The sequence below is a fragment of the Kryptolebias marmoratus genome, linkage group LG14, assembly GCF_001649575.2.
Source record: "Kryptolebias marmoratus isolate JLee-2015 linkage group LG14, ASM164957v2, whole genome shotgun sequence".
NCBI classification, from domain to species: Eukaryota; Metazoa; Chordata; class Actinopteri; order Cyprinodontiformes; family Rivulidae; genus Kryptolebias; species Kryptolebias marmoratus.
Window position 1 is genome coordinate 9,221,723 of NC_051443.1, and position 25,160 is coordinate 9,246,882.

Below are 25,160 nucleotides of genomic sequence, written 5' to 3' on the forward strand. Positions count from 1 at the left end.
GGTGGGGAGAGATGGGGGGGGGGGTAAGTGGGCCAAAAAAAGAAACAACCCAAATGGGCAACGGTGGTGCACACATGCATTAATGATGCATTTCAGGAATCACACAGAAAAACACACTCAGGTCTATGTGATCGGTGCGTCTGCTGTGGACTGCACGCGACTACATGTTGCTTAAAGGGGCAGTTCGGCCAATTTTTCAATGGTTTTCTGCGTAAAAGTTAGGAGCAACTGAACGGCGTCGGATTGAAGAGGAGTTCATGACGAGCTAACGGCTAGTCTGAATGTCGAGGAAAAATCGCTGTACTCCGACAATTTACTATTAGCTTATCAGTACGATCTCTAAAATCTCCTAAATTCCACATCGGTTCACTCAAAAGCTAATATTTTAACTTTGACGCTGCTGTCAGTTTCACATCTCACAGTTACATTTATATTTGGCAGAAATCATTTCAAATTCCTGCTGGAACTGACTCCATGTTGCACTTGAAGCACTACAACCCACTGCTGCCACTGTTTGTGCTTTCTAATAACTGTAGAAATCTACACATGTAAATAATCATGCACTGAGAAAATGTTTGCATGAACCCCTACAAATTTTGGAGCCGTTTGAAGGCGGCAGTAATCTGCTGTGGTCTCAGCTACATTCAGACTGGCTGTAAACTCATCAGTCCTGTCGGTCCACAACTGCAACTACCTACAACTTTGTTTAAAACGTTTACACAAAACCCCACTTCAAAATGGCTGAAAAATCCCTTTGAGTACAGGGCTAGGGCTGAAACAGGCCATTTAATAAAAATTAATTAATGCATCACAACAAAATGAAACATTTTCACACATTTAAGTTATTTAAAAAGTAAACATGTTGAATGCAGTACCAGATTTCTTTTAATTTATACCGTATTTCCAAACTATAAGGCGCACTTAAAAGCCTTCATTTTTCTCAAAATATGACAGTGCTCGTTATAATCCAGAGCACCTTATATAAGTAAGAAGTTGTAATGTTTGAGTACAACTTTGATAAACTACAAAGCTGCACTGCTTGTAGCATTAAGGCTCAGTTATAGTCACACAGGGCTCCGCACACGCGGTGGAGGCGTTCATACTTGATGCTTACATCCTTGAGTTTTGAACCGCTTGATTATGTTTGTGATCTCTCATCTTTGGGATCATTTAAATGCTGATACAGGCGAACCGGTTCTGCTAGAGCACCGAAATCGTCCATTTTGAATGGAGTCCGCACGAGATTACAAAAATTGGGAGGTGCATGGCGATGCGCCTTATAGTTCGGTGCACCTTATATATGACAAAAGTTAGAAAGTGGACCATTCATTTGCAGGTCGTCTTATAGTGCGGAAAATATGGTACCAGAAAACTAAAATTAATTAAATGCAACATATTAAACTGCATCTAATGAGTATCACTTACATGCTCATACAGTGAGTTACAATCACTCTTAAGGAGCAGTGTGTAGCATTTGAACGGGTCTAGTGGCAGACTGCAGAATCCAACCAATCAAATACGCTTAAAACAATTAGTCTGAACAATATAAATAATACTGCAATAATAATACAAATATGTTATAAAGACAGCTGACGTCTGTAACAAACCAACAGGTATGGCAGCAGTATTGGTGACGTTTATGGAAAACAACAAAAATCAGCTGCATCGCTGCCAAAAGGCCCCACAAACACTCCACACTCCTGAGAACCAAAGCTCACATGTTGTTATTGTAGTTACTGCATTTTCTCTGCTATGACAGCATAAACACTAAAAAAAACTGCTTCATGTCTTTATCTTTATCGACTTACGCCTCAGCCACCTCAGCGCGTTCCTCTGAGCGCTCCAGGTCTCCCTCCAGGATGACCAGTTTACGGGCAACCTGCAGACATTCACACACCGATTTCACTCAGAGAAACAAAGGTCTTCTTCCGTATAAAGATGATTTCTGGTTTTAGCATTCGTCCAGAATGCTTTTTTTTCTGACTCTATACTACATAATCAATCAATCAATCAATCACTCAAATTTTATTTGTATAGCACATTTCAGCAGCAAGGCATTTCAAGGTGCTTTACATAATTAAAAAACAAAATAAAAACAGCATGTGACATTGAATAAACAGTAAGACAGAGAAAAACATCGAAGACATCGAAAACTGCACTCTAACCCTAATTTAGCCATAAGCAACTCTAAACAGGTGAGTTTTAAGTTGAGATTTAAAGGCACCCAGTGTTTCAGCTGTTTTACAGTTTTCTGGAAGTTTGTTTGTTATGTGAAAAATGTTTGTGTGAGATAATATAATCACTATGCTAGCTGTAATTATCGTACATTAATTAATGAAATAAGAGGCTCTAAGCAGATGTCTGTGCTGCTCGTGTTGCTACGGGCTCTTAGCTGGAAGGCTGAACACATAAATGAGGGAAATCTGAAACTCCCCACCGGTCAGCTTTTTGTGTCAGAACGGAGGAAGGCTTTCAGATGAGCCAATAAAAAAAGCCCATCTGTCCTCTATTCAAACACTAAGGATGCATATTAAACATATGTTGGGAAGCAAAACTAATTTTAAAAAGATAAATTAGATTTTAAAGAGTTAAGACAAGCCTTATCTGTGTTCTTTGTTTCCAAAATAATATTTGCCCCAAACTGTTATGGGCTAAAACATATTTGATGTGACTAATAAAGACTGGAGCTCACTTTGTGAACGTTAAACTTTGCATAGACCAGGGGTGTCAAACTCTCCTGTCCTGGAAGTTTTAGTTGTTTTCTGCTCCAACACACCTGATCCAAATGGTTTAATTACCTCCTCACCAAATCATCAAGTTCTCCAGCAGGAGGTCCTCGAGTCATCCATTTAAACCAGGTGTTTTAAAGCAAGAACACATCTAAAACATGCAGGAGAGCGACCCCCGAGTTTGACACAGACTAAATGCCACCTCTTCCCCACCTCTTCATATTTGCGATCAGCCTCCTCAGCGATGTGCTTGGCCTCCTTCAGCTGCATCTCCTGGATCTCCATCTTCTCTTCGTCTTTCGTTGCTCTGTTCTCTATGACCTTCATTCCTCTGAAAGAGAACAGATCGACCCCCCCGGGGTTTTCAGTGCAATAAATACTGTCTGTACGTGTGATTAGGCGTATTATATCCCTTTATAAATCAAATAAATCAACTGTGAAAAAGCCAAACAAACAGTTAAAAAATGAGACTAACAGAAATACTGAACGTGTTTAGGATAAGTGAGCATAGCTCTAACCAACCCAAAAAATGCTAGAAAAAAATCACCACACTGATCATACGTTTTACTCTATAAATTATCTATATTAAGAATCAATAACAAGAATCTTAAGATTGTTTTTAAACCTGTGAGGAAGTCTAGAAATACTTTTTAGTGTTCAGTTACAGCAGGTAGTTTCATTAGCTTTCAGACACAGGTGGCATAAGTTTCAACAGCGGACAGTTTTTCCAGGTCTGCTCTAGCTGAGTCCACCCAAAATCAGCTTGTAACCTCAAACAGTTTCCATCACAGAGACTGCTCCGACTCCCTCCAGGAAAAGTATCTCGTGCAACTTGTGAAAGCCTAATGGAAGAAGAGCAGGACGCTTTTCACCTCTCGCTCTCGTCTGCAGCCTTCTCAGCTTCCTCTAGCTTCTGCAGAGCAGTGGCTAGCCTCTCTTGAGCTCGGTCCAACTCCTCCTCCACCAGCTGGATGCGCCTGTTTAGAGATGCCACCTCCGCCTCGGCCTGCAGAGACACGTAAACATTACTTTAAGGGTCGAGTGGTACACTGGTCTTCTGCATGCTGGAAAGTTTATCACCCCCTGTTCCACATCCAAGTCAGTGTCCTTGTCTATGATGTACTCATCCCTGAGTGTGTGTGTCTGTATGTGTGTGCATGAAAGGGAAAGACACATTAGGAATCTTTGTAATCATACTACAGGACAAGCCTATGCTCCATTCAAAATAGAAACAGCCTATATTGTCCTGCAGGGGGAAATTCAGGTAATATATAAATATAAATAGATAGATATAGACAAAACAACACTGATAACTCAGTCACTGTTTAAAGTAAATCTTGGGGTAAATAAAAAATATAACACACTAATAAAAACAAATGCAGGTTGGAATCCAGTCACTAAAAATGAACAGAAAGCATTCAGTGCAGAGCCATCTAGTGGCAGAAAAAAGTAAGGCAGCATTTTGCCTCAGCTTGAGTTCATCATCTGGTTACAGGAGAATTATTTCACACTTTCAGACAAGATGGGCATTTTTATCTGATTTTAGGAGTTTCTGAAATACTTCACAGTCCTTTGTTGCATTTGAACCATTGACATTTAGTTATTCAAGTTGTTGCTTCTGTACCTAATTTTCTGACAGAAAAAAATACTCTGATTTAAATAGACAAGTTATTTAAAGGTTTTTACTAAGTGATTAATCAGATCATTAATATTATACTTTCACCTCTCTTTCTCTTTATGCACTTGTATAACATGTATTTCAGTCTTAATATTTTTGTCTCGTTTCTGTATTTCTTTGGGTTTCTGTTCTTTGTCCTTTTTGACTCTGGTGTATGTTACTGGCACCAGCATCCCAAAGGGGTTTGGTGAATTTAAAGACACTTTTCCTTCAGGTTGCAGCTTGATCACATTTTCTTCAATAAGAATATGTCTGTGCTTCAGACCAGCAGTTCCAATAATGTGGAATGAATAATTAAATTAATCTCCTTTGTTTGAAACCTCTGTATTGAGTCTCAGGTGCTTCCCGGGGTCCGCTCCTTTTATCTACCGCCGCTACAACGAGAGGAAGAGCGTTATGTTTAAACGCCAGCGTGACGTCTTGTCAAATAAACAGAGCCGATCTGTCAGAGGTGTTCATGATTATTGCGTAATTATGTAATTAATAAATTAGTTGAGACCATACAATCGGAAGAGTAAGTAATCTATCTGTCTATCTGTCAAAGTCGGTGAACAGTCACCGCTCGCGCTGAAAGGCCGCTCGGTGCGCCGCTAACTTACGCCAGTGGATAAAAGAAGTGCGTCGGTTAGGAGTTTGTTAGACCAGTAAACGATTCGAGAATTGAGTTAAAATACGTGAGTGACGTATGTCTTTAACATTAATATGGCCATTACTTAACAAAACAACTGCGCAGAGAGTTTTTTCTTAAATTAATTTTCATTGCGTTGTAGTTCAGCTGTTCGGAGCCAACAGCGCCCCCCAGAGTCCCGGTTTATCCCAGCAGGTCACACGGTGTTCAGCGGGGGTAAAGTTTGTTACCCTCTGCCGGGCCTGCCTCTCCATGTCCGCCTCCTCCTGCAGAAACCCCACTCTGTCCTCCGCCTCGTAGGCCACCTGCTGCAGGCTCTGAATCTTCCTCCTCACCGCGTCTACCGACGCGAACATCGCCATTTCTTTTTTTTTTTTTTTAGCCCCAAGCTACACGCAGGCGTCGCGGCGTTTCCGTGGCAACTGCTCCAGATGACTTCCGGGTAATATTTCAAAATAAAGTTCATGCAAAAAAATCAACGAGTGTTACGTTTAACCTGCTTAAACCAGGTAATATTTGACTTTGACGATCACATTTAACCTCAGATTATATAAAGAATTAGTTTCTTTCTGTTGTTGGTGGAAAGTGTTTATATAAAAACTACAATGAGGTCAGCAGAGAGAGCTTAAAAAGTTGGCTCACTGCAGTGACCAGGATGTGCAGAAAAAATGCTGCTTTAAAAATTTTATAATACAGTTAGGTTATTTGAGGTAAATTTGTAGACACTCCTGTCTGTGAACAGTATTTGACATGTTCAGTATGCGCACTATGACAGTGTTTACTTTTGGAAATTTCATGTATCCTGCTTTTCTGATAATTACAGTTACCTACTGAGATCACAATGCATTGCATATTTTAAGTTAACAAAAAAAAAAAACTCAGCAGATGAGACAAAATATGAAACATCTGGGGTGCATACAGTCTGAAGCAACAAGACAGTGTAAGTGAAAACAAGAATCACTTAATTTTTCTCATTTGAGCAAGCTAGAAGACTAGAATTGAACAGAATGCATTTATAAAAAGAAAAAATGTTTAAAAAATAAACCAGAAACACACAGATTGTGCTAAGAACATGCATATAAGTCCCTCTTGTAGGCCTTGTGCAGACATGTCAGGTGGACATATTTTTGTTTTTTGATGGGTTACTTTGAAGGAACATTTCTTGTGTGAACATTTATGGCGCCCTTAAAATGACCATAATCCTAAAACTGGATTAATGCAGTTTTTAGGGTTCTTTAGAAACAGCTTCCTGGAACAAATCTGTGAGCTAATATCAAACAAAACAGTTACAGCAACACACGTTTCAAAGTTCACGTTCGACTGACTAGTTGTGAGACACTAGAAACGTCCAGTTTTACTGCTTTTATCCAATGCACTGATGCACTTTTTGTCACTTACGTCTGTCGCCTTTTTCTCTGCCTGCTCCAGCTTCTCCTGGGCATCCTTCAGGGACTCTGAGTATTTGTCCAGCTCATCTTCCACTCCTTTCAGCTTCTTCTGCAGGCCCAGCAGCTCCTCCTCCAGCTGCAGACCACAAACACGGAGGCAAAACATGTCAGAGAGGAACAAGAAACCAAAAGGTGACAAAACCTTTCTTTTTCGTTTTCTACCAAAAACGTGGAGCTCATTGCTCTTACAAAGGGTTGGTGGTGTCTTCATCACTTAGATCAATTTTAAAGACCAGCTCATTATGATTTTCTATCCTACACGTTCCTACACGTTCCTACACGTTCATTCAATGATTCTTCATTTTGCTTCAGCTGCTGTTCAGGGTTTGGTTTGGACTTTAATTGAAGATGAGGACAGACTGAGATCTCCCAGCAAACAGAGCACAAGAACACACAGAAGATGGTTGTCAAACCATGACTAGATGCTGGCAGAAGACAGAAGCATGGAGGAATAAAACGCCACACCAACAAAAACTGACGAGCCTTGCTTACATCGTAGTACGCGGTAACTTTCCCACCGTTTAACCCAGTACATACACGATATAACAGGAAGGTATCAAGAACTTTACATATTACATTAAACATTATAAATATTGTTATTATATTATATATTATACATTAAATATTACATTACATCACAAGACATTTTACAAAGTACGTTGGATTTCTTTCTTTCTTTTTCAAATTATGACCAAAGTTTAAAAGTTTAAAAATTTAAAAATACGCCAACATTCAGAGCAAAATACAGCCTGACAGTAGCTTTTATCGTTTTCCTTCAGTGATGACTAATGAGCTGATTAACATTAAATCTGCTAAATAAATAATGGAGAGAGCACCTGAGGGGATCCATCTTTAAACTTTACCCTCCTGACTCAGAATATGAATTTGTCGACAAAGTGTTGTTCCGAATAAATCAACATTTTTTTTTTTCTTCTTTAGCCTTGTCCTTTTGTTGGTGACTCCAAAGATCGTTGTCTCTTTAAGGACTATAAAAAGGTTGTTGTGAACCACAGCTGGGAGACCTGATGACAATGTCCCCCGAACAAATGTCCTCTCTCCTTCACCTGTCTCCGCCTGTCTCAGCCTGCAGCCATGTAGGGCCTCTGGCTCACAAATAGAACTGGACTTTTTCTAATCCTGACGCTAGGAGCAGCGACAATTCAAAGAAGGTGGGGGTCTTGAGGGGTAACGCAGAAATAGACACTAGCCACTAATAAATGTTTCTAAGTGGAGCGGGGTAACGTTGTGGGCATTGTAATGGCTTCGAGCTGCAGTCCTCTGGGGACAATGATATGTCTGCAGTTGTTCAGCTGAATGACTGCTGTCTATAAAAAGACTCCCACCTGATCCTGTCAAATACACTGTGAAGAGGCTAAGACCTCACCATGTTCCCTGACAGCAGCAGTGAACTAACAATTCTATAAGACCTAATCTGAGTGCAGGTATCCACCTTACAAGCCTTTTCACCGGACATGTCCAGTACAGAAGTTATTACTGTCACTGTGAAGTCTTCCAGGCGACTGGAGAGGACACAAATGTTGGGTAACTGAAGGTTCATGTATAAAAGCTAATTTTTCACTTCTAAAATGGTTGTAGACTGTTTCAGTAGAGAACAGGAAATGACGAATAAAGGGATAAACAAAAAAGCATTATGTTCATGCCAATAAATCTGGTGCTCTCCCAAACTGCTCGGAGGCAACCTTTCCTAGTTCATCCCTCCAGAGCAGCCGAGGCGATGGCTGCCAGCTGGAGGACAGTAGGTTTGTGGTCGTGTGATCGGTCCATCGCTCACATCCTTCAGATGTAACAGACATGCACATGCTTTTTGGCGCAAGAAGAAATCAAAAGTTACGTGAGACTTTTGTTGTGACTTTGCGTTTAAAGACCCGAGTGAGACCAAAAAAAACCCCAACTCGATCCCGTTTTTCCACCCTGTCCCCTGAGCCCAGGTAGATGGCCGCCCATCCTGACTCGGTTCTGCTAGCGAGTTCTTCCTGGGAAAGGAAGTTCTTTTCTTTTCCAATGTGTGGGACTGAACCAAGGTGAGGATTTAATGCAATTTGTTGACTCCTTATTGTCAGGGTTTGGAGTTTTTTGTGGTGTTTTGACAGTGTAGTTTGTTTGTCCTGTTTGCATCTTCTCAGCTGCTCTCATCAGTAATCACCCTCCGCACTACTTATACTTCTGGTTTTTGCTTTTTTGTTGTGGTTGTAGCTTTCAGTCCTCCGTGGTCTGCTCTGGTGTTGTGTATCTTGTGTTGCCCTGTTTTAGTTTTACTTCACTAAATGGAACCATCACACATGGGTCGGGACAATAAATTCTTGTTGCACCCAATTTATTCAATAAAACCATTTAAGTAGAGTGACTACTGACTACATGAGAGGACTGACTCCAAACACACAATTATCAGCAGTGCTTTCATGGCTAACCTGCCTAACCCCAGCAAGGACTACGGGGTCTTCAAGAGATTAAGCCTGAGCAAAAGCTCCAGTCTGGAAACAAAGTGCCTTTAGATTGGCGCTCACCAACCAGTGTGTGTGGATGTGATTCATGAGGTTTACTGACGCATTGCAGGCTCCTTTCAAACGCCAGTCATGTTGGACATTTTGGAGGAGTGACCGAGGAAGGAGCTGTCAAGGAGGTGCAGCTAGTGAGAGAACAGGTGACAAGAAGATGAAAACAAAAAGCTTAAATACAAAAAGGAAAACATCCTTATGTGGGCCATGAAGTGTGTAACTCGCATCCTTTTTTACTTGTTGCATTCATTCATGTTACTTGGATCAATAGTGATTGAAAGAGTAAAGCTCACATTTGCTCGGTTTAATTAATTCTGATTAGTGATAATGGACCCTGCAGTGGTTTTTAAGATAATAACAAGTTTTTGCTTGTCAATGGGAGTTCTAATGCAGATTACAAGCAGTAACCACACCAGTAGATGGTGTAAAGTCGTCCACACAGCTGCTGATGGGTAAGCACTAATGCTTTATTCTCCAAACTACTGAACAGTAGCTGCAGCCTGTTTATCTCTGCACAAATAGAAACGTGTTTAAAAAACAGCCGAAGCAGGGACAGGAACTGAAACAGAACCTGAACTCTCAGAGAGACACCATCTGCTTCCAGCATCCAACCAGAACCTGGACCCACATCAGCTGCTGAAGCAGCAGCAGCAGCAGGCCTTCGTCACACACTTCACCAAAACAAACGAGCAAAAAAAAGGGGCTCTCATCTCCTAAAAACTTGTATTTCTCTCTGGTTAGGAAGTTAACTTGCTCATGAAAAACAAAGGGTTCTGAGATGTGTTCAGTGAAAATTTAAACAGATTAATAAAATGTCTGATTGTTTTGTTATGTGGCTTCAGGCGAGATGGTACAACTTGAAAAGGTTTGGGTAAATTTACAGCTCAAAGTTTTTTTTTTTCTGATGATAATAATTAAATAATTCCTTTTGAAAGTTTCACGGTTCTGTTAAAACAATTGCATTTATAAAAAAAAAACATTAAATCTAAATGAAACAGCAGTCAGTGCTCCTGAAATTACATTTAATGTTTTCTGCTGTTTTCTTCCTGACACGAAGTGTTTCCCAGCATATATTCAGATAAATCCATAATTCAGACCACAAAGCAAATCTGAAATTAGTTACCACTTCACAACACGGTTCCCCTTATAAATGATTTAACATGAGTTCATAGCGCAGAATAAGCTGTAAACACTGAAACCATTAATAACGAGTCACAGAGAACTGGATAAAAGAAAAACACCGTCTCATTTCCTGTCAGATAGTGAGCCAACAATAATCTGTACTCTCCATTCTCAGGCTTTTTCTTTATTCTTCATTATTTAAAACTTTAAATATAAAACATTAAGTAAGTGACCTGCATGTGAGAACTATGAGCACTTGTAGGTGCAAAGTTTGTTTTGGATCATAGTTTAAAAAAAAAAGTACCAAAAAATAATTACATTTACCTGATTAAATAAAGGTACAACACTTGACAAATAGTGAGCCTGCTTCAACAAACATAAAGATTTTTATAAGTTAAAAAAAACAACATATTTACAACTTCAAAACTAACTATTCCTAAAGCACTAATAAATCCTTCATAAAGGTGTCCTTATTGTAAAATAGTACCTGCAAGTAATATGAGCAACTCACCAGTTCAGTGACCTAAACCTTTCTTTTATTTCATGGCCAGAAGGAGCCATCGTCTGTGATTTAGACTGAAATCTAAAGGCTTGAATGCAACAATCCAACAAAAACTGTTTCTGAACAGGACTTGAACACACCACAAAGACAGCGTTTAACAGAAAACCTGAAGATAAAAACCCCACGTCTGCACAAGAAGAGGTGAGTTTGCAGAGCAGAGTGAAGTCATTCAGGGATTTAATTAAGAAGTAAAAAATAAAGATTCAGAAGTGTACATTTAAAGTCAGGTCACTCTTAGATCAGATGTGTTTTAACACTAAGACTCAAAAACACGATTTTTCCATTTAATTTGTTTTTGCACGTATCTTTTTATTAAACATTTAAGCTTCATGTATCAAAACAAACGCACTGAGATAACGTTGCTTTCACATAGAGCCTATTAAAAACACATGTCAGCATTGTCCAACAGAGCTAGGGTCTGCTTCGCTCCAGTTCGTATCAGAAGTCACAGATCCCAGAGCTGGAAACAACGTCAGCGTGATGGGATCAGTTCAGGTGTAGACACAGAAGAACGCTGCGTGTGAGCCAGAGTCAGGAAAATATACCAAATATTTTCCAGTGTGAGTGCACGACTGATGTGTGTATCTATAGTAAGAGTTGGAAAACCTCTGCTGTCATTGTTCTTAGTTTGGAATCTTGTAATTATAACTCAGTCTTTATTATAAGTCTGATGACAGAGCTGCAGGTTCCCATTCGTTCACATCTCTGAGACCAGCTGGAGAAAAAGTCCATCACGTCTGGGATTTCTTTATCTAAACGAGTTAGGGATACTACTCCTGCATGAGTCACACTGGGCAGTAACTCAGATCATAAATGACCGATGTCACACCCCTGTTGTTCTCCTTCCAGCTGTGTTGGAAAACCAGTGGGATTAGTTCAACGACCAGAATGGCTCTTATTAACAACACAAGTTCACAGCTGAGTGTTTTCCTTATAACACATTCACTGATACAGGCTGGACGGTATTTATTAAGGTGTGTGAGTAAATGAATATGGTCCCCTCTACACTAATCCAGATATGTTTTTAAACGAACCCTGCTTTCCTCGTTTATATACAGTATATATGCTATTCTGCATCCACACTGTTCTATCATGAAACACCCATGCTTCACCACTGGGTGGTAACAGTGTTTAAAGGCCCATCTACAATACCCCAAACATTTTTTAAAACATTTTTTTTCCTCCAATTATTAAAAAAGACAATCCATCCACTTTATTTGACCAAAATGCCAAAATACCTATGCCGTGCCACTAGGTGGCGCAAAAGGTCCACATTAGCAACATATCAAATGCAGAGAGAGAACATTATTAGCTCAGATTAAAAACAAAAATGTCCCAAAATCTTTGTTTTCCCCCTTCAGATTGTTTAGTTTCCTCAGTTCTCAATCATTTCAGCCCATGATCAAAGTTTGACGACAGGATCAGGACACAAACGTAGAAAAATAAGTAGAAACATCTCCATTGTTGTTTGGGTTTCTAGGACACAAAGTGGTAGTAGCAGTAGCCATGAGTCAAACAGGCTGCTACAGCACTGTTTTTTGAAAAGTTCACACGGGTCCACCAAAAACAGAATTTAGAAATCTCCGTCCTGGAAAATGTTCTCAAAAATAAGTGTTTTCTCACCAACAACTCACAGTTTGTGTGTGGACGAGAGGCACAAACACAGCAGAAAAGCTCAGTTTTAAAAAATGTCCACCGTAGCGTGGATGAGTCCTAATTCTGTGATCCGTTTACCGTCTGAGGAATTACATCACACCGGAGTTAGTCACGTTCCAGCTGAAAACTGGAAAACCAGCAGGATCTAATTGTTGTGCTCAGAAACCAGGCTAATTATTATTAGCAGCTGATAAGAAGAATATTTTTCTGTATTCTCTGCATTCAGATACTGCAGCAACATGTTCACCAGTTCAGACTGGACGGTATTATGTGTGTGACTGAATTACTGAGCTACAAACCAACAGAAGCAACAATATTTAACTTTTACTGCGATTATCACAACTTTTTATCTGTGAGTCAGCCATTTTGGATTTTGAAGCTGGGGTTCCTCGGGAATCTTAAACTTTCCAAAACAGATTTCTAACTTTGGGGTGGCATTCCAGGCGATTTTTCCAACCTGGAACTCTTAAATTCTGACCTCTGAGTACAAATGAAACGTACGGTAAGTCACGCTCTGTGCAGTTTATTAAAGCAGCTATCAACAGGTTTAATGGGTTGGACGTTGAAGGTGGGACTGGTGTGGGCTCCAACTTTCCAACTTAGAAATCTGACATGGGGGGACTGGGAAGTCCAGTTGAATCTTCTTACTTCGAAAGTTTGTCGTCTTTGAGCAGGAAGCAGCATTACGTAAAGATCTGATGAACAGAAAAACATGTTCATCAAAGCCAGATGTCCCCCGCTTTGTTTGATCTAAACTCATTTCACGTCCTCTACTGCTAGTCTGGCATCATCTTTAATCCAACGCCATGTTTGTTTTGTAGGTAAATCCAGGCCCCGCTGAGTTGAATGTGGGCGATAAAGCAGCAGGGCATAAACCGGGGTGGGGATCTGATTCTCAAACTACAGCACAATAGTTACATCCACCAGTTAGTAAAGCGCTTTTTTTTTTTAAAGAACACAACAGAGAAACCAAAATATAGAGCTCCAGGTTTAAAAGAGTGATCAGATCATTGGATCTGTGTCCTGTAGAGGAGGAGACGTGTCCTCCTGTCCTCCTGTCCTCAACTGCGTCCAAATGCAGCTTTGGCTAAAATCTTTTTAATCTTCTGCTCACATTTTGTTTTCTACCACAATCATCATGGGAAGATATTTGCAAATCAATCCAATTGTCCTTTGAATAAAGACACTCCTTTGCAGGTCTCCCAGTTTTCTGACCAACTGTCTCCTGATGTGAGACATTCTGACTTTTTAAAAGTCTGTTGGTGTAAAAGATCGGAGGGACACCAAACCACTGGGTTTAGCTTGCTTCAGAGCTGGTGATGCAAATATTAAGGATCTAAGTTCATTTTTAATAGTTGATCCTTTCAGCTCCTAAAGGCCTCATTATAATAAAGTCCAGACAAATTAACCAATCATTCTTACATTTTTTATTATCCTTTTGTTTATATTTTGTGTTCATTTTTTGTCCACATTATTTTGCTGTAAAATGAACCCATTCATGAAGAACCTGTATTTTGTTTCAGCACATGTGGAGCACCACAGTAAGAGGGCTGCCCCCCCTATCTTGTCTAACCGAGCTGGGCTCCCATCAACCCACCTGTTTGCATTTGTCCTCCGCTCCTTTCTTGTCCACCTCAGCCTGCTCTGCGCGGTCTATGGCGTTCTCCTTATCCAGCTTCAGCATCTGCATTTTCTTCTTGATGGCCTCCATGTTTGCGCGTGTGGGGCTCTCAGCAGAGAAGAGGAGAAAAGAGAAGGGAAGAGGACTGGGCTATCCGGACGGAGACTCGGGCAGGTGGACAGGAGCGAGCTGTGGGGCTTGACTGAAAGGAGAAAAGAGATCTCACAGATAGGAACGGCCCACCAGCTGCTGGAGCTCCAGCCTGAAAGTTGTTGACCATATTTAGGCAGCGGGAGCTGTTCGGTGTGTGTGTGTGTGTGAGGATAAATCAGAAGTGTGCACAATCACATGTGTGTGTCATCACTCTGCATGAGACAGAAAACAGCAGGCTACACTTCAGCTCAAATCCCAAATATTTAGAGGGGAAAAAAAAAAATCTCCAAGATTAATGAAGTTCTTTCCACCTTCCTCGTGTGGATCGGATCAGGAACAAACCGCCCTTCAATAAATCTGTAAACAAAATGTTCCCACTGACCTCTTTATGTAAGATGAAATAAGGTCCATCTTTCCAGCAAGGCTGAAAACTCTTTTGTAATAGAAAACCAGCACAACTCCTTCACACCCTGCTGACTAAAACAAATAGAATAAGGTGAATTTCATGTGAAAAACTGAAATTTATAAATGAATATGTAGCAGATTTGAAAACAACTGGAACAAAAAAACGAATCAATCCTTTTAATTTGTGTTGGAGGCTGGATTTTTGGTAAAATTCCCAGCTGTGTGCTTTAAATCAGACCTTGAGATAACTCAAAAGGAGACGGCGACTGGAAATAGTGCGGTAGCTCGTAAAAAAGGAAAGCCACAACTGAATTAACTGAATGAATTGAAGGAACCAAGCAGAACTGCAGGTTTCTTTTCAGCACCATAGCCAGGGTGACAGAATAATGACGCTGTCAGAAGTGCTTTCCTTCAACTTTCCGTAGTGGTGACTCCATCATAAACAAAACTTTTTTTTATTAGTGGAAAAATGTCCATAATGTCCACCTTTCAAACCTTTCAGCCCAGTTGATCTCTGAGTTATCGAAACCAGTCGTTTCATCCAAAATTATCAATGTCTTCCAGACCCTGTCCTAACCAAACGGCTCTAAGAGGATTTCCCTTCAACTGGTGCCTCCATTTTGGATCTGATTGACCTCTTTTTTTGTGACTGGACATGTACCACAACCTTTTAGGTTTGCTGTAATTGAACCTTTAATTAAAAAGCCCTCTTGATCCGGGCAAATGTAAATTCCTGTTTGTTCATGTAGAAGATGAATCTTACACAACAGAGTTAGTTGTGGAGTTTTGCAGGGTTCAGTGCTTGGATCCCCAACAGCTGTAAACTCTTAATTTAGCACACAACAATCATACTGGAGACTCCAGAAACATGTGGAAAAAAGGTGCTGTGGCCAAATGATGCTAAAATAGAGCTTTTAGTCATCAAGGGCTGAGAACACCATCCCCACAGTGAAGCATGGTGGTGGCAGCGTCATGCTGTGGGGATGTTTTTCATCGACAGGGACTGGGAAAACTGGTCAGAGTTGAAGGAAAGATGAACGGAGCAACATAAAGAGAAAATCTTGAGGAAGACCGGTTTGATTCTTGCAGATATTTGAGACTGGGACGGAGGTCCACCTTCCAGCTGGACAAAGACCCTAAACTCACAGCTGAAGCAACACTCCGCTGGTTTAAGGAGAATCAGCTAAATGTCTCGGAATGGGAGGGTGGAGTAAAAACTTTTCAACCCACTGTAACACCCTTTTGATCAGCGTCACATTTTTTACAGTTTTAAGTTGCCTTCTTCAACTCATCCTTCAGTTTCCTGATCAGTTTTGTCTCAGTAAACTCATCTCTGCTGTACAGAACATGGATCCCACACATAAATCCAGTACTGAAGGAAAGAAAAGGCAGACATTAGGGAATACGGGCCTACGTTATCAAAATGATTATCAGTTAAGCATTAAACTTGGGACTGAAACACATATTTCACATGTGAGCTCAGTGTAGAAAAAAAGAAAGCTGGAAAAATAGATGCTGGAATGTCGGACAGCTCTCAGACATCCATTTTTGAACATAGGCTCACTACTTATCCACTTCCTGTTTGGTTAGGCTGAGCATTGCTCCGTTGCAAACGGGAGCAAAATGCGGTCCAAGGGCCAGAAGAGGCCACTGGTCCACTTCCATTTGGTCGCCAACATCTTTGAATTAAAAACAAACCAACTGCAAATACACCAAGAATCAGCAGCTTCTCATTAGTCCATTTTGAGGAAAATAAAAACAAACTAACTCGTCGTCAGAATTTTTTTTGGCTACGTTTTGGACTAGTTTGTACTGGTAGAACCAGACTAAAAAGAGAAAATATATATATACACATTTTAAAATTAATTAATTAATTAATTAATTATGGGCCCAAGTACTGACCCGTTTTAAATGTGTTGTTTCGAATGAATTGTTTGTAACATTTTAATTTTGGATGTGGACCCCAGGAAGAATATTCTCTGCATTTAGTAGAGATTAATGGGGATCCCTAAAAAAACTAATGGGTATCATTTTACAGGCAATATGTACAGTAAAGATATTTAAGATGTTTTGACCAAGCGTGCTACAAAATTGTCATCTTTGTAAAAAAATAAAAATAAATAACACTGAAAACGTATTCCAACACGTTGGGGATTACCTTCAGATACTACCACACCAAATTTGAACTCAATATCTGTAAAAATGGCTAAGCTATAACTATCTTTTGCTAATTAGCTGCAGAATCAGGTCATCTCTAAAAGGCAATCAGTTGTAGATGAGCGTCTAAGAGCGTCTTTGAGTTTCATTAAAATCTTTTTTTTTTTGGTTCAGACAAACACATAAATCATCGGCCGCCGCCACAAAAGACAAAAAAAGGCAGAAACAGTTTCAGTGAAAATTTGCTTTATTGTATATAAATCTCTATTACAGTGCCCGGCACTACTACTGTGCACCAGCATTTTTATTCTACCACGATAAGTCAACATGTGATCAAAATGAGAAAAGTTTCAATGATTACAGTCTTATACTGCTCTGTTAGGTCTAAAATGACGTGAAAGACAATAAAGCGATTTGTGTTTGATACTTAGCGGAGTGATGAAGTTATTGCACTTCTAAGGCAAATAGAATCGTTAATACTTGAGAAACTCAAAATGAACACATGATCTAAGCACAAATACGAGGCTTTTTGACTGTAAGGACATGTTAACACATGGTTCGTTTAAAAAAACATGACAAGTCTGCTACAAATGGCACCAGATATGTTTCAGCGTATACATTACTGGAGTGTTGTCATACAGTCATGCTGATATGAAATGTTCCGACATTAAATATATGGCTTTATGATCATTACACAAACAAGTCCTCGAACACAACCCAGATCTAAATACTAAAAATAAGAGAAAGACATCTCTTTAATATAGTTCAGAGCTCATCCTTTTAAAAAAATACTGATTTTTTTCAAAATCTTTTTTTCCATTGTTATTTTTTTTAGATGTAAAACTATTTATTTTGCTTTTCTTTGAGATTTTTCTCAGTAAAAGTAACAAACTGAATGTTATTAAAGATATGAGACTTCTGCTAACATCAAGGCTCTTTGGAAATGTGTTTAGACAAAATAACAAACAAATAAAAACAAAGCAAAGATAAATTTGCATAGATTATGAATATTTTGGCATTTAAACAAACTGTACTATTAGATTCCATCTTTATAACTATGGGATGTAACAGACTGGTATGACTTTGTCATTTCACAATGCCACACAGCTTGAACGCACAAACTTGGAAAAAAAAAAAAGACATTTATGAACACATTTTATCAAAAGCACAGATAACCTAATTAGCACTTGAATGGAGAAGATTCGATATTAGCAAAACGCTAATATTTGGCATTATTCAACAAAAATTTAACACCATAACAGATTAATAAGATGCCTCCTGATATGTTAATGTTAAGGTGGAATGAGTCTGCCCAAAGTTGCGTCTGTGCTGAAGCAGTAGCCGATGGGAGGTCCTGAGCATTCCAATGATTACGTTACTGTTGATGCTGATTGTCGGCGCAACGCCCCCCCACACTCACACACACTCATACACACACACGCACACACTCACACACTCACTCACTCACTCACTCACTCACTGTTCCTGGCCGTCCTCTCGCAGCTCTGAGGGGAGGAACTTGTACTGCTGCTGTCTGATCATGGCCAGCTTCTTCCTGGCCTCCTCCAGCTCCTTTTCTTTCCGCAGCATCTCCTCCTGAGCCGCAATGATCTGGAACGTCACCACAGTCTGTTAGCGGACCAGCTTGAAACCCACACACACGTTTAAACACAAAGGCAGAAGCTTTGACAATTTGAATTTATGCCTCTAGACGACCGTGTTTGTGAGCTATTAGCTAGAGAAACACCCAGATGGTGTGGCTGTTCTGCCTTTGGGAACTTTGACTCACCTGAGCAATGCCTCCCACCATCTTGCTCTTCACCACCACAGCCTGGTCGTCCTGAGCATCAAATGCTGCTTTCTGTGCTGCTTTCACCAGGTTATCAGAGGCTCGCTTCACAGCATTTCCAGCAGCCTACAGAAACATACAGAGGGTAAGGAAATTAAGCTTTGAAGACAAAGAACGGAGATAAACCTGGACCTCAAGGTCAGCTTAAAGGAGCTTTTCTCAAATCTTGTAAAAGAACAAATCCAAGACTAGATGTATTATCAACACAATACTTTAGAGATTACAGATATCCTTCATAATGTACCACAACAGACACAGATTTGTAGCAGTTCTCCTTCTGGAAAGAGAATGCTAAGTTCCATTTATGCTCAGAGACACACCAGAACTTTTTTTTTTTTTTTTTGTTCCTGCTCAGTGCTGGAGAAGAGCTGTAAAAGGCAAAGTTGTGAGTTAAACACTTCTCTCATTGGCAGCTCCAACTCCAACACGACAAGTTTTCCTTTTGTGGCTGTGTGGGCTGAAATCTTCCTCTCCTGGTTTATCTTTAGCTGGAATGTTGCTGTCAGTTTGGCCCCGACATCCAACATAAACCGAGCCGCTCCCTTTGTAGCTGCGCGATGCGGTCACGCAGCAAACCTACACAGTGTAATCAACCTCCTTTAATTAAAATCGGTCGCGTGAGTCATGAGCTATTTCGCTAACAGACAGAGTTGACTCGGACAGTTTATGCCAGAGTTTAAACAAAGATCCCTTTGCAATATCTGTAAATATTTGAACAGCAAAGAATAATCAATGTTGTGGAAAAATGTAGAGCATTTCTTGAGCAAAAAAATAAATAAAAATAAAACAGTTTTGAAAGTCAAGAGTCTCTTGGCAGCATTTTAACTGCACAAAACGTGTCGCCTCACTAGTGTCACTGATGTTTGGTGGATAAGAGACTGAAAATGTTCTGAATGGTTGAATCTCCCTCCACATATCCTTGACATTTTGGCCAGCTCACATCTCGTTCCACTTTGTCCCCATTCTGGCTCACTGCAGACACGAACTGAGCAATGATACTGAGCCTTTTTGGGTCTCAAACAGCTGCTTGTAAAATTTCTTTATGAAACTCAAGTTGTGTGATAATCATTCCCAAGAACCTAAAAACTGCTTCACTTCAGCTCCGCTAATAAGACAGATTTTTTTTTTTAGCTATAAATATCAGCAATCTGATGTTTTTTCTGAGAATAGTTCACTCTGGACTGTCTGTGTCCTCCTGATTTAATGTTCAATCATTGCTAATAAAGGTCATGTCATTGGCAACTTTAAGGAGCAATTCTTTTTGTGGTTCACATTAAACAGAAGGGGGGCTGAACACATGACCATGAGTGCCTCCAGTGTTGTGCACTGGTCTGACTGAGGTCTTCTTTTGTGTCCAACACCAAACAGCAGAGTGTGTGTGGATCGATTGCCCTGAATGCTGAGCTGAAATTAACACACATTACTTTAATTTTGTATTTCATTTATTTATTACAATATATTTAGAGTTACAAATATATTAAAACTGACTGTGTTAAATTAAATAACTGGATTGAAGTGAACTTTATTGTATCTTACCGCTGGGGGATTGGCACCTACACTACACCTGATGGGGGATATATCAGTAGTGGCATCAGTGAGCTGGTTTTCTGGTTTTAGTCCACAAATATAAATGTCATCAGCAGCTTCATTCATTGTCTTTGTCAACAGGAGAGAAAGGCGAGTGTAAAAGTCACTCCTGGCAAGAGAGATGGTGCTTTGCAGCCTGTGATGTTTCTGGAGTCTCTGCTTTGTTTCCTTGAGGCCAGCTTCCAGATTTACTCTGGCAGTCTTGTACATCTGACTTATTGTGTGTTGTTACCCTATTGTTCACAACTCACACTATGCTTTCAATAACTTTTTATGTTTAAAATATTCAAACTATTACAACTGTTTACCCCAGGCTGTTGAAGGAGGGCTAGGACTGATTGTCCAACCTCAGATTCAGGAGCAGTGTGGCTGGTCGTGGAACAGTGGACCAGATCTTTCCACCTGGGGTCATGGGAGTTTGAGTCTTCAGTTTACATGTGTTTTGTGGAATTGGAGAAGGCTTACGACCGTGTTGTGGAGGGTGCTGCAGGAATTGGGGTGCTAGGATCGCGTATAAGGGCTATTCAGTCTCTGTATAACCTGAGAAAGTACCGTGTCTGCATCCTCGGCACAAAGCTGAGCTCGTTCCTGGTGTTGATTGGACTCTGCCAGGGCCATCCCTCGTCTCTGATCCTATGTGTGGTGTTCATGGACAGGATCTCAGGATGCAGTCACGGAGAGTTGGGAGTCTGGTTTAGGAACCTCAGGGTCTCGTCTTTGCTTGTTGTGATGATGTGGTTCTGTTGGTGTCTTCAAGTCACGACGTTCAACGTATGCTGGTTCACAACAGAGTGTGAAGCTGTTAGGATGAAACTCAGCTCCTTTGACCTGAAGGGAGCGTTCCACCTTTTTTAGGTTGAAAACCTTGGCCTCAGACTTAGAGGTGAGTCTCTGGCTGAAGCGGAGGAGTTCAAGTACCTGGGAGTCTTGTTCAAGAGTGATGGTACGATGGAGTGGGAAAAGGTTCAAGAGATCTTTGTTTGTAGTAATCAGGGGGCTTGTTCTGGTCTGTTGTGGTGAACGAGCTGAGCCAAAAGACAAAGCTCTTGATTTATTGGTCTGTTTATGTTCCAACTCTCACCTATGGTCATGAGATGTGGATCAAGACTAAAAGAACGAGATCCTGGATACAAGTGGCAGAAATGAGCTTCCTCCTTAGGGTGGCCAGGCTCAGCTTAAGAGAAAGGGTGAGGAGTTTCATCATCATGGGGGAGCTCCTGTCATCAAAAAAAGTTAGTTGAGGTGGTTCAGGCATCTGATTACGATGCCTCCTGGGCAACTCCCTCAGGAGGTTTTCTGGACACGTCCCACTGTGAGGAGACCCCAGGGCAGACCCAGATTCACTGGAGGAAATATTTTTCCTCTCTGGCTTGGGAACACCTTGGGATCCCCCAGGAGGAGATGGAGTGTGTCGCTGGGAAGAGGGAGGTCTGAGTTTCCCTCCTGGACCTGTTACCTCTGTGTAATCGGCAGAAAACGGATGTACATGTGTCTGTAACAGTAACAGCCGGTCATGTGGTTCATTTTGCATGATAAACAGGGTAGTTCAACACCAAACGGCTTCTGTGTAAGTTTATTAGCCTAACTGCAGTGGCACATGTTGCAGACATCTTAGCAATTTGGAAAATCCTGTTTGGAAAATCACGCCACAGATTTAAAGTTGGCAACTGCATGTAAACTCACCAAGTTAGTGCAGGATTAACCAGCTCTGCCCCAGAACCACCGGCTCCTACTTATTTCATAGAAGTTTGAGTAAGTACGGCCTCAAAAAGCAGCACAGAAGAAATAGAGAGAGTAAATACTCTTGGTGTAATCATAGATCCATACTAATGTGTCCAGTTTCTGGTGCCATGGATGGACCGAGTGGACTGTGTCCAGCGCTCTGTCGACGTGAATGTATGGGAATGACTGTGGTGGCAGCTGCAGGCCCAGAAGAGGAGGAGATAAGCCACTGCTGATTGGATCAGAGAATATGAGCCGGCCTGGGCAGGTCGATGCGTTCACAGCTAGCGTACACGCAGCCTCAAAGCTAGTATATTTGGGTGGCTGAGGGGGACAGGAAATTCTCGTGCTTTCTGCCATGGCTTGCAACTGGCTGCATCAGTTACATATAAAAGGTCACAGCAACCTTGCTGAGCCACATTATTTCCACCAGAGTCACTTGCTTTAAAAGCAGTTCGTCGAGAAAAACTAAAAATAATCTTTAGAACAGGCCACCTCTATAACCTTTCTGGGCTAGTTGCATGTCTCCGGAGGAGTTTTGCCAAGCATGAAAACATAATCCTGATGTCGCCAGTGATGTCATCAAAGTAACATTTTATAAGTGTATTGTGCCGACAAGGGGACATGTCCAACCCAGCGTTATTGGATCAAGGGTTTCTCAGCCTCTGGTGCTCTCTGAAGCACCTTTTAAAAACAAAGAAAGGCTGCTACACAGGCCCTATTACAGCTAAATATAGAGGATGCTAATCCTTACGATTTAGCAGGCAGCTCATCTGTATCGCTACATTTTTAAAGTCCGGCCAGTTGCGATACTTCGGTATAGTGTTTGGTTTCTGACAACCTCAGCTGTTGCGGAATGATTAATGTTGATGTAACTTTAGCTGGTACTGTAGATCTGTATCTTTTTCAGAAGATATTACTATACAAGCCACAACATCGGACCACAGCATGACAAAACAGGGTGAGATGGTTGGGGAGGTAACTCTGGGTCTGACCCTGACAACCTGAGCTAAAAAAGAAACACTCTATACATAAGGTTCAACAAAGTGTTAAAACAGCTGGCAATACAGTTACAGAGTTATCTAACTTGTTAGTTTGTTTTCTCTCCTATTCTTCTAAATAATGCACATGTTTTGAACTATATGGACCAAAGAAAAGAAAGCATTTTAAAAGGTAATTAAACAGAAAAACAACAATTAAACTAACGCAGTGCCCTGAGGGAGGACGGAAGGCTATATTCAGACATTGTGTTTTCTGGACACATTTTGACTGGATGATTTATAAAAACTTAGACAGTATTTGCCCGTGTGTGACCACAGGCTTTTGGACAAATATTACCACAACCACAAACTGTCACACACCACTTGGACTATAAAGAAGGATTAAAGATTTATAATCTTGAAAGCACAAACTCTTAAAAAACACAAGTGACACTTTCTTTGGGACCACGTGGTCTGGAAACATTTCCTTCAGCTCCACACCCACCTTAGAGCAGACGTTTCCATCTTTATTTCCAACCACCTTCAACTTTGATTAATCAAGCATTCGCTTTAGTTTGGAAGGTCTGAAGTTCTTTTGCTCTCATTTATTTGCTTTTCTGATGGCAAATTCTCAAGAGATGCACAGTCACCGAACTAGAGAAATAAGTTAGCAGTGCTATACCAGTATTTTGTCTAATATTTCATATTCTAGCTAGGAAATGTAATGTTTAGCTGAGGTTTTCTTTCAAACCTGAAATTTCCAACACAATCAATTTGCCTGCAAAAATATTTAGGTTGCTGGCAAGCGTCACTGGCATTGTGATTACCAGTATGGAGGCCCTCCCAGCACAATGTTGCTTTTAAACAAGATGAGCAGCGTTACTTTAAGTGCTGGTGGCCATAATGTTATGGCTGAATGAGTTTGAGCAGCGTTCAGTGGTCCTGCTCCTCGTGTTTTAGATGTTTCCCTGATTAAACCCACCTGGCTAAAATGACTGATATACTTTCTCATCGTGTCATCAAGTTCTGCAGCAGCCTGCTAATGACCTGTTCATTTAAATCAGGTGTTGAAGCAGGGAAACATCTAAATTATGCAGGAGAGTGAACCCTGAAGACAAGGGATGACAGAACATCAGAGATTATTTGTCAAGCAAGAAAATTAACACGGAGTCTCTGTAGCTAAATGAAGTTTGGTAATCCTGTTTCTCTTCCATTTCAGGATCTTCTGAGCTTGATATTAGTAGACACATGTAAACTCACTTAAACAGTTTAATAAAGTTCTTTTCTAGAATCAGTTATAATTTTGTCAATCTTTGTCCACAATATTTGATGTCTGAAATGCTGAACTAGCGTTACATAGGACAGTGAAAAAGAACTTCATCTACCAAAATTTGTTTATTTTTTTCCATCAGCTTCATTATTTTTGTTTGCAAGCAGCACAAGACATCAAAAGCTCCCCTATAGATGCAAACATTTGCAGTTAGCTCAATAAGGTGAGTTAAAGTGCTAAAGTAACAACATTGTGTATGTAAAGCAGGTAGACATGCAGCACTGACCTGGAGCCTCTTCATGGTCTGAGAGTCCTGGTCAGCCTTGACCTTGCAGGCCACCAACAGCTGAGCGGTGGAGGCCGCGACCTGCTTGGCTGACGAGATGAGCTTCTCCTCACTGGCGTGTCCCTGCACTGCAGAGTTGGCTGCTTCACACAGATTGTTGGTAGCTGCTGCAACCATCCGAGCCTGAGCAGCCAAGATGACCAGTGGTCCAACAGTTCAATGATAACGTTATGATTATTCTTAAATTGAAGCTTAAAGTGAGAAACTTACAGCAGAAATCAGGCCCTGAGACCACTGTCCATCATCCACCGCATTGGCTGGGATTGCTCCAACCTGAAAACACAGCACAGCTTGGCTGTTTGTTGCTCAAATAGAAATTAAACTTATAGAAGACAACTTCAAAACTGTCTTTTTAAGTGATTTTCTTTCAGGTAAAACCAATGTGAAAATCTAACTCGTACAAGATTTTAGAAGAAAATAACTCCCCTCGCTTTATAAAAAGGTAAAAGAATCCTCTGATTGGTTCAATAGAAAAATAAATACATAAAAGATGCAAGACTTTCAGGATTTGTGCAGTTGAGAGATTTTACACTATGGTATGTTTTTACACATTTAAAGCAGGGGTGGAAATTAAAAATTTTGTCCACCAGCCACTGTGGCTGGTGGACAAATTTTTTTACCAGCCACTCAAATATTTTACCAGCCACTATTTTTTGCTGTGACAAAAAGTTATTTCATATGATGATGATGATCGACGCGGGTGGAAGCAGTTGTGGTGCCCTACAAGCTGA

The 25,160-nt window shown here is 40.6% G+C and overlaps 2 protein-coding genes across 6 annotated transcripts in view; both read right to left on the reverse strand.

The window, feature by feature from the left end:
• tpm2 (tropomyosin 2 (beta)) overlaps positions 1 to 14,188 on the reverse strand; it is an 18,694-nt gene extending 4,506 nt beyond the window's left edge. The window contains exons 1-5 of one of the 4 annotated variants that reach the window (XM_017427464.3): positions 13,937 to 14,188; positions 6,434 to 6,559; positions 3,602 to 3,735; positions 2,943 to 3,060; positions 1,809 to 1,879 (exon numbers count right to left, since the gene is read on the reverse strand). In XM_017427464.3, the coding sequence (XP_017282953.1) occupies positions 1,809 to 1,879; positions 2,943 to 3,060; positions 3,602 to 3,735; positions 6,434 to 6,559; positions 13,937 to 14,050 (563 nt within the window). In that variant the 5' untranslated portion in view covers positions 14,051 to 14,188. The remainder of the gene's footprint in view (positions 1 to 1,808; positions 1,880 to 2,942; positions 3,061 to 3,601; positions 3,736 to 6,433; positions 6,560 to 13,936) is intronic. The other 3 variants (XM_017427461.3, XM_017427463.3, XM_017427460.3) reach the window with 3 other exon arrangements.
• Positions 14,189 to 16,904: 2,716 nt separating this feature from the next.
• The window catches only part of tln1 (talin 1), a 68,377-nt gene continuing 60,121 nt past the window's right edge, over positions 16,905 to 25,160 (reverse strand). For both annotated transcript variants that reach the window (XM_017427438.3, XM_017427437.3), the window contains 4 exons: positions 24,640 to 24,702; positions 24,370 to 24,552; positions 18,465 to 18,590; positions 16,905 to 18,286 (listed from right to left, as the gene is read on the reverse strand). In XM_017427438.3, the coding sequence (XP_017282927.1) occupies positions 18,152 to 18,286; positions 18,465 to 18,590; positions 24,370 to 24,552; positions 24,640 to 24,702 (507 nt within the window). In that variant the 3' untranslated portion in view covers positions 16,905 to 18,151. The remainder of the gene's footprint in view (positions 18,287 to 18,464; positions 18,591 to 24,369; positions 24,553 to 24,639; positions 24,703 to 25,160) is intronic.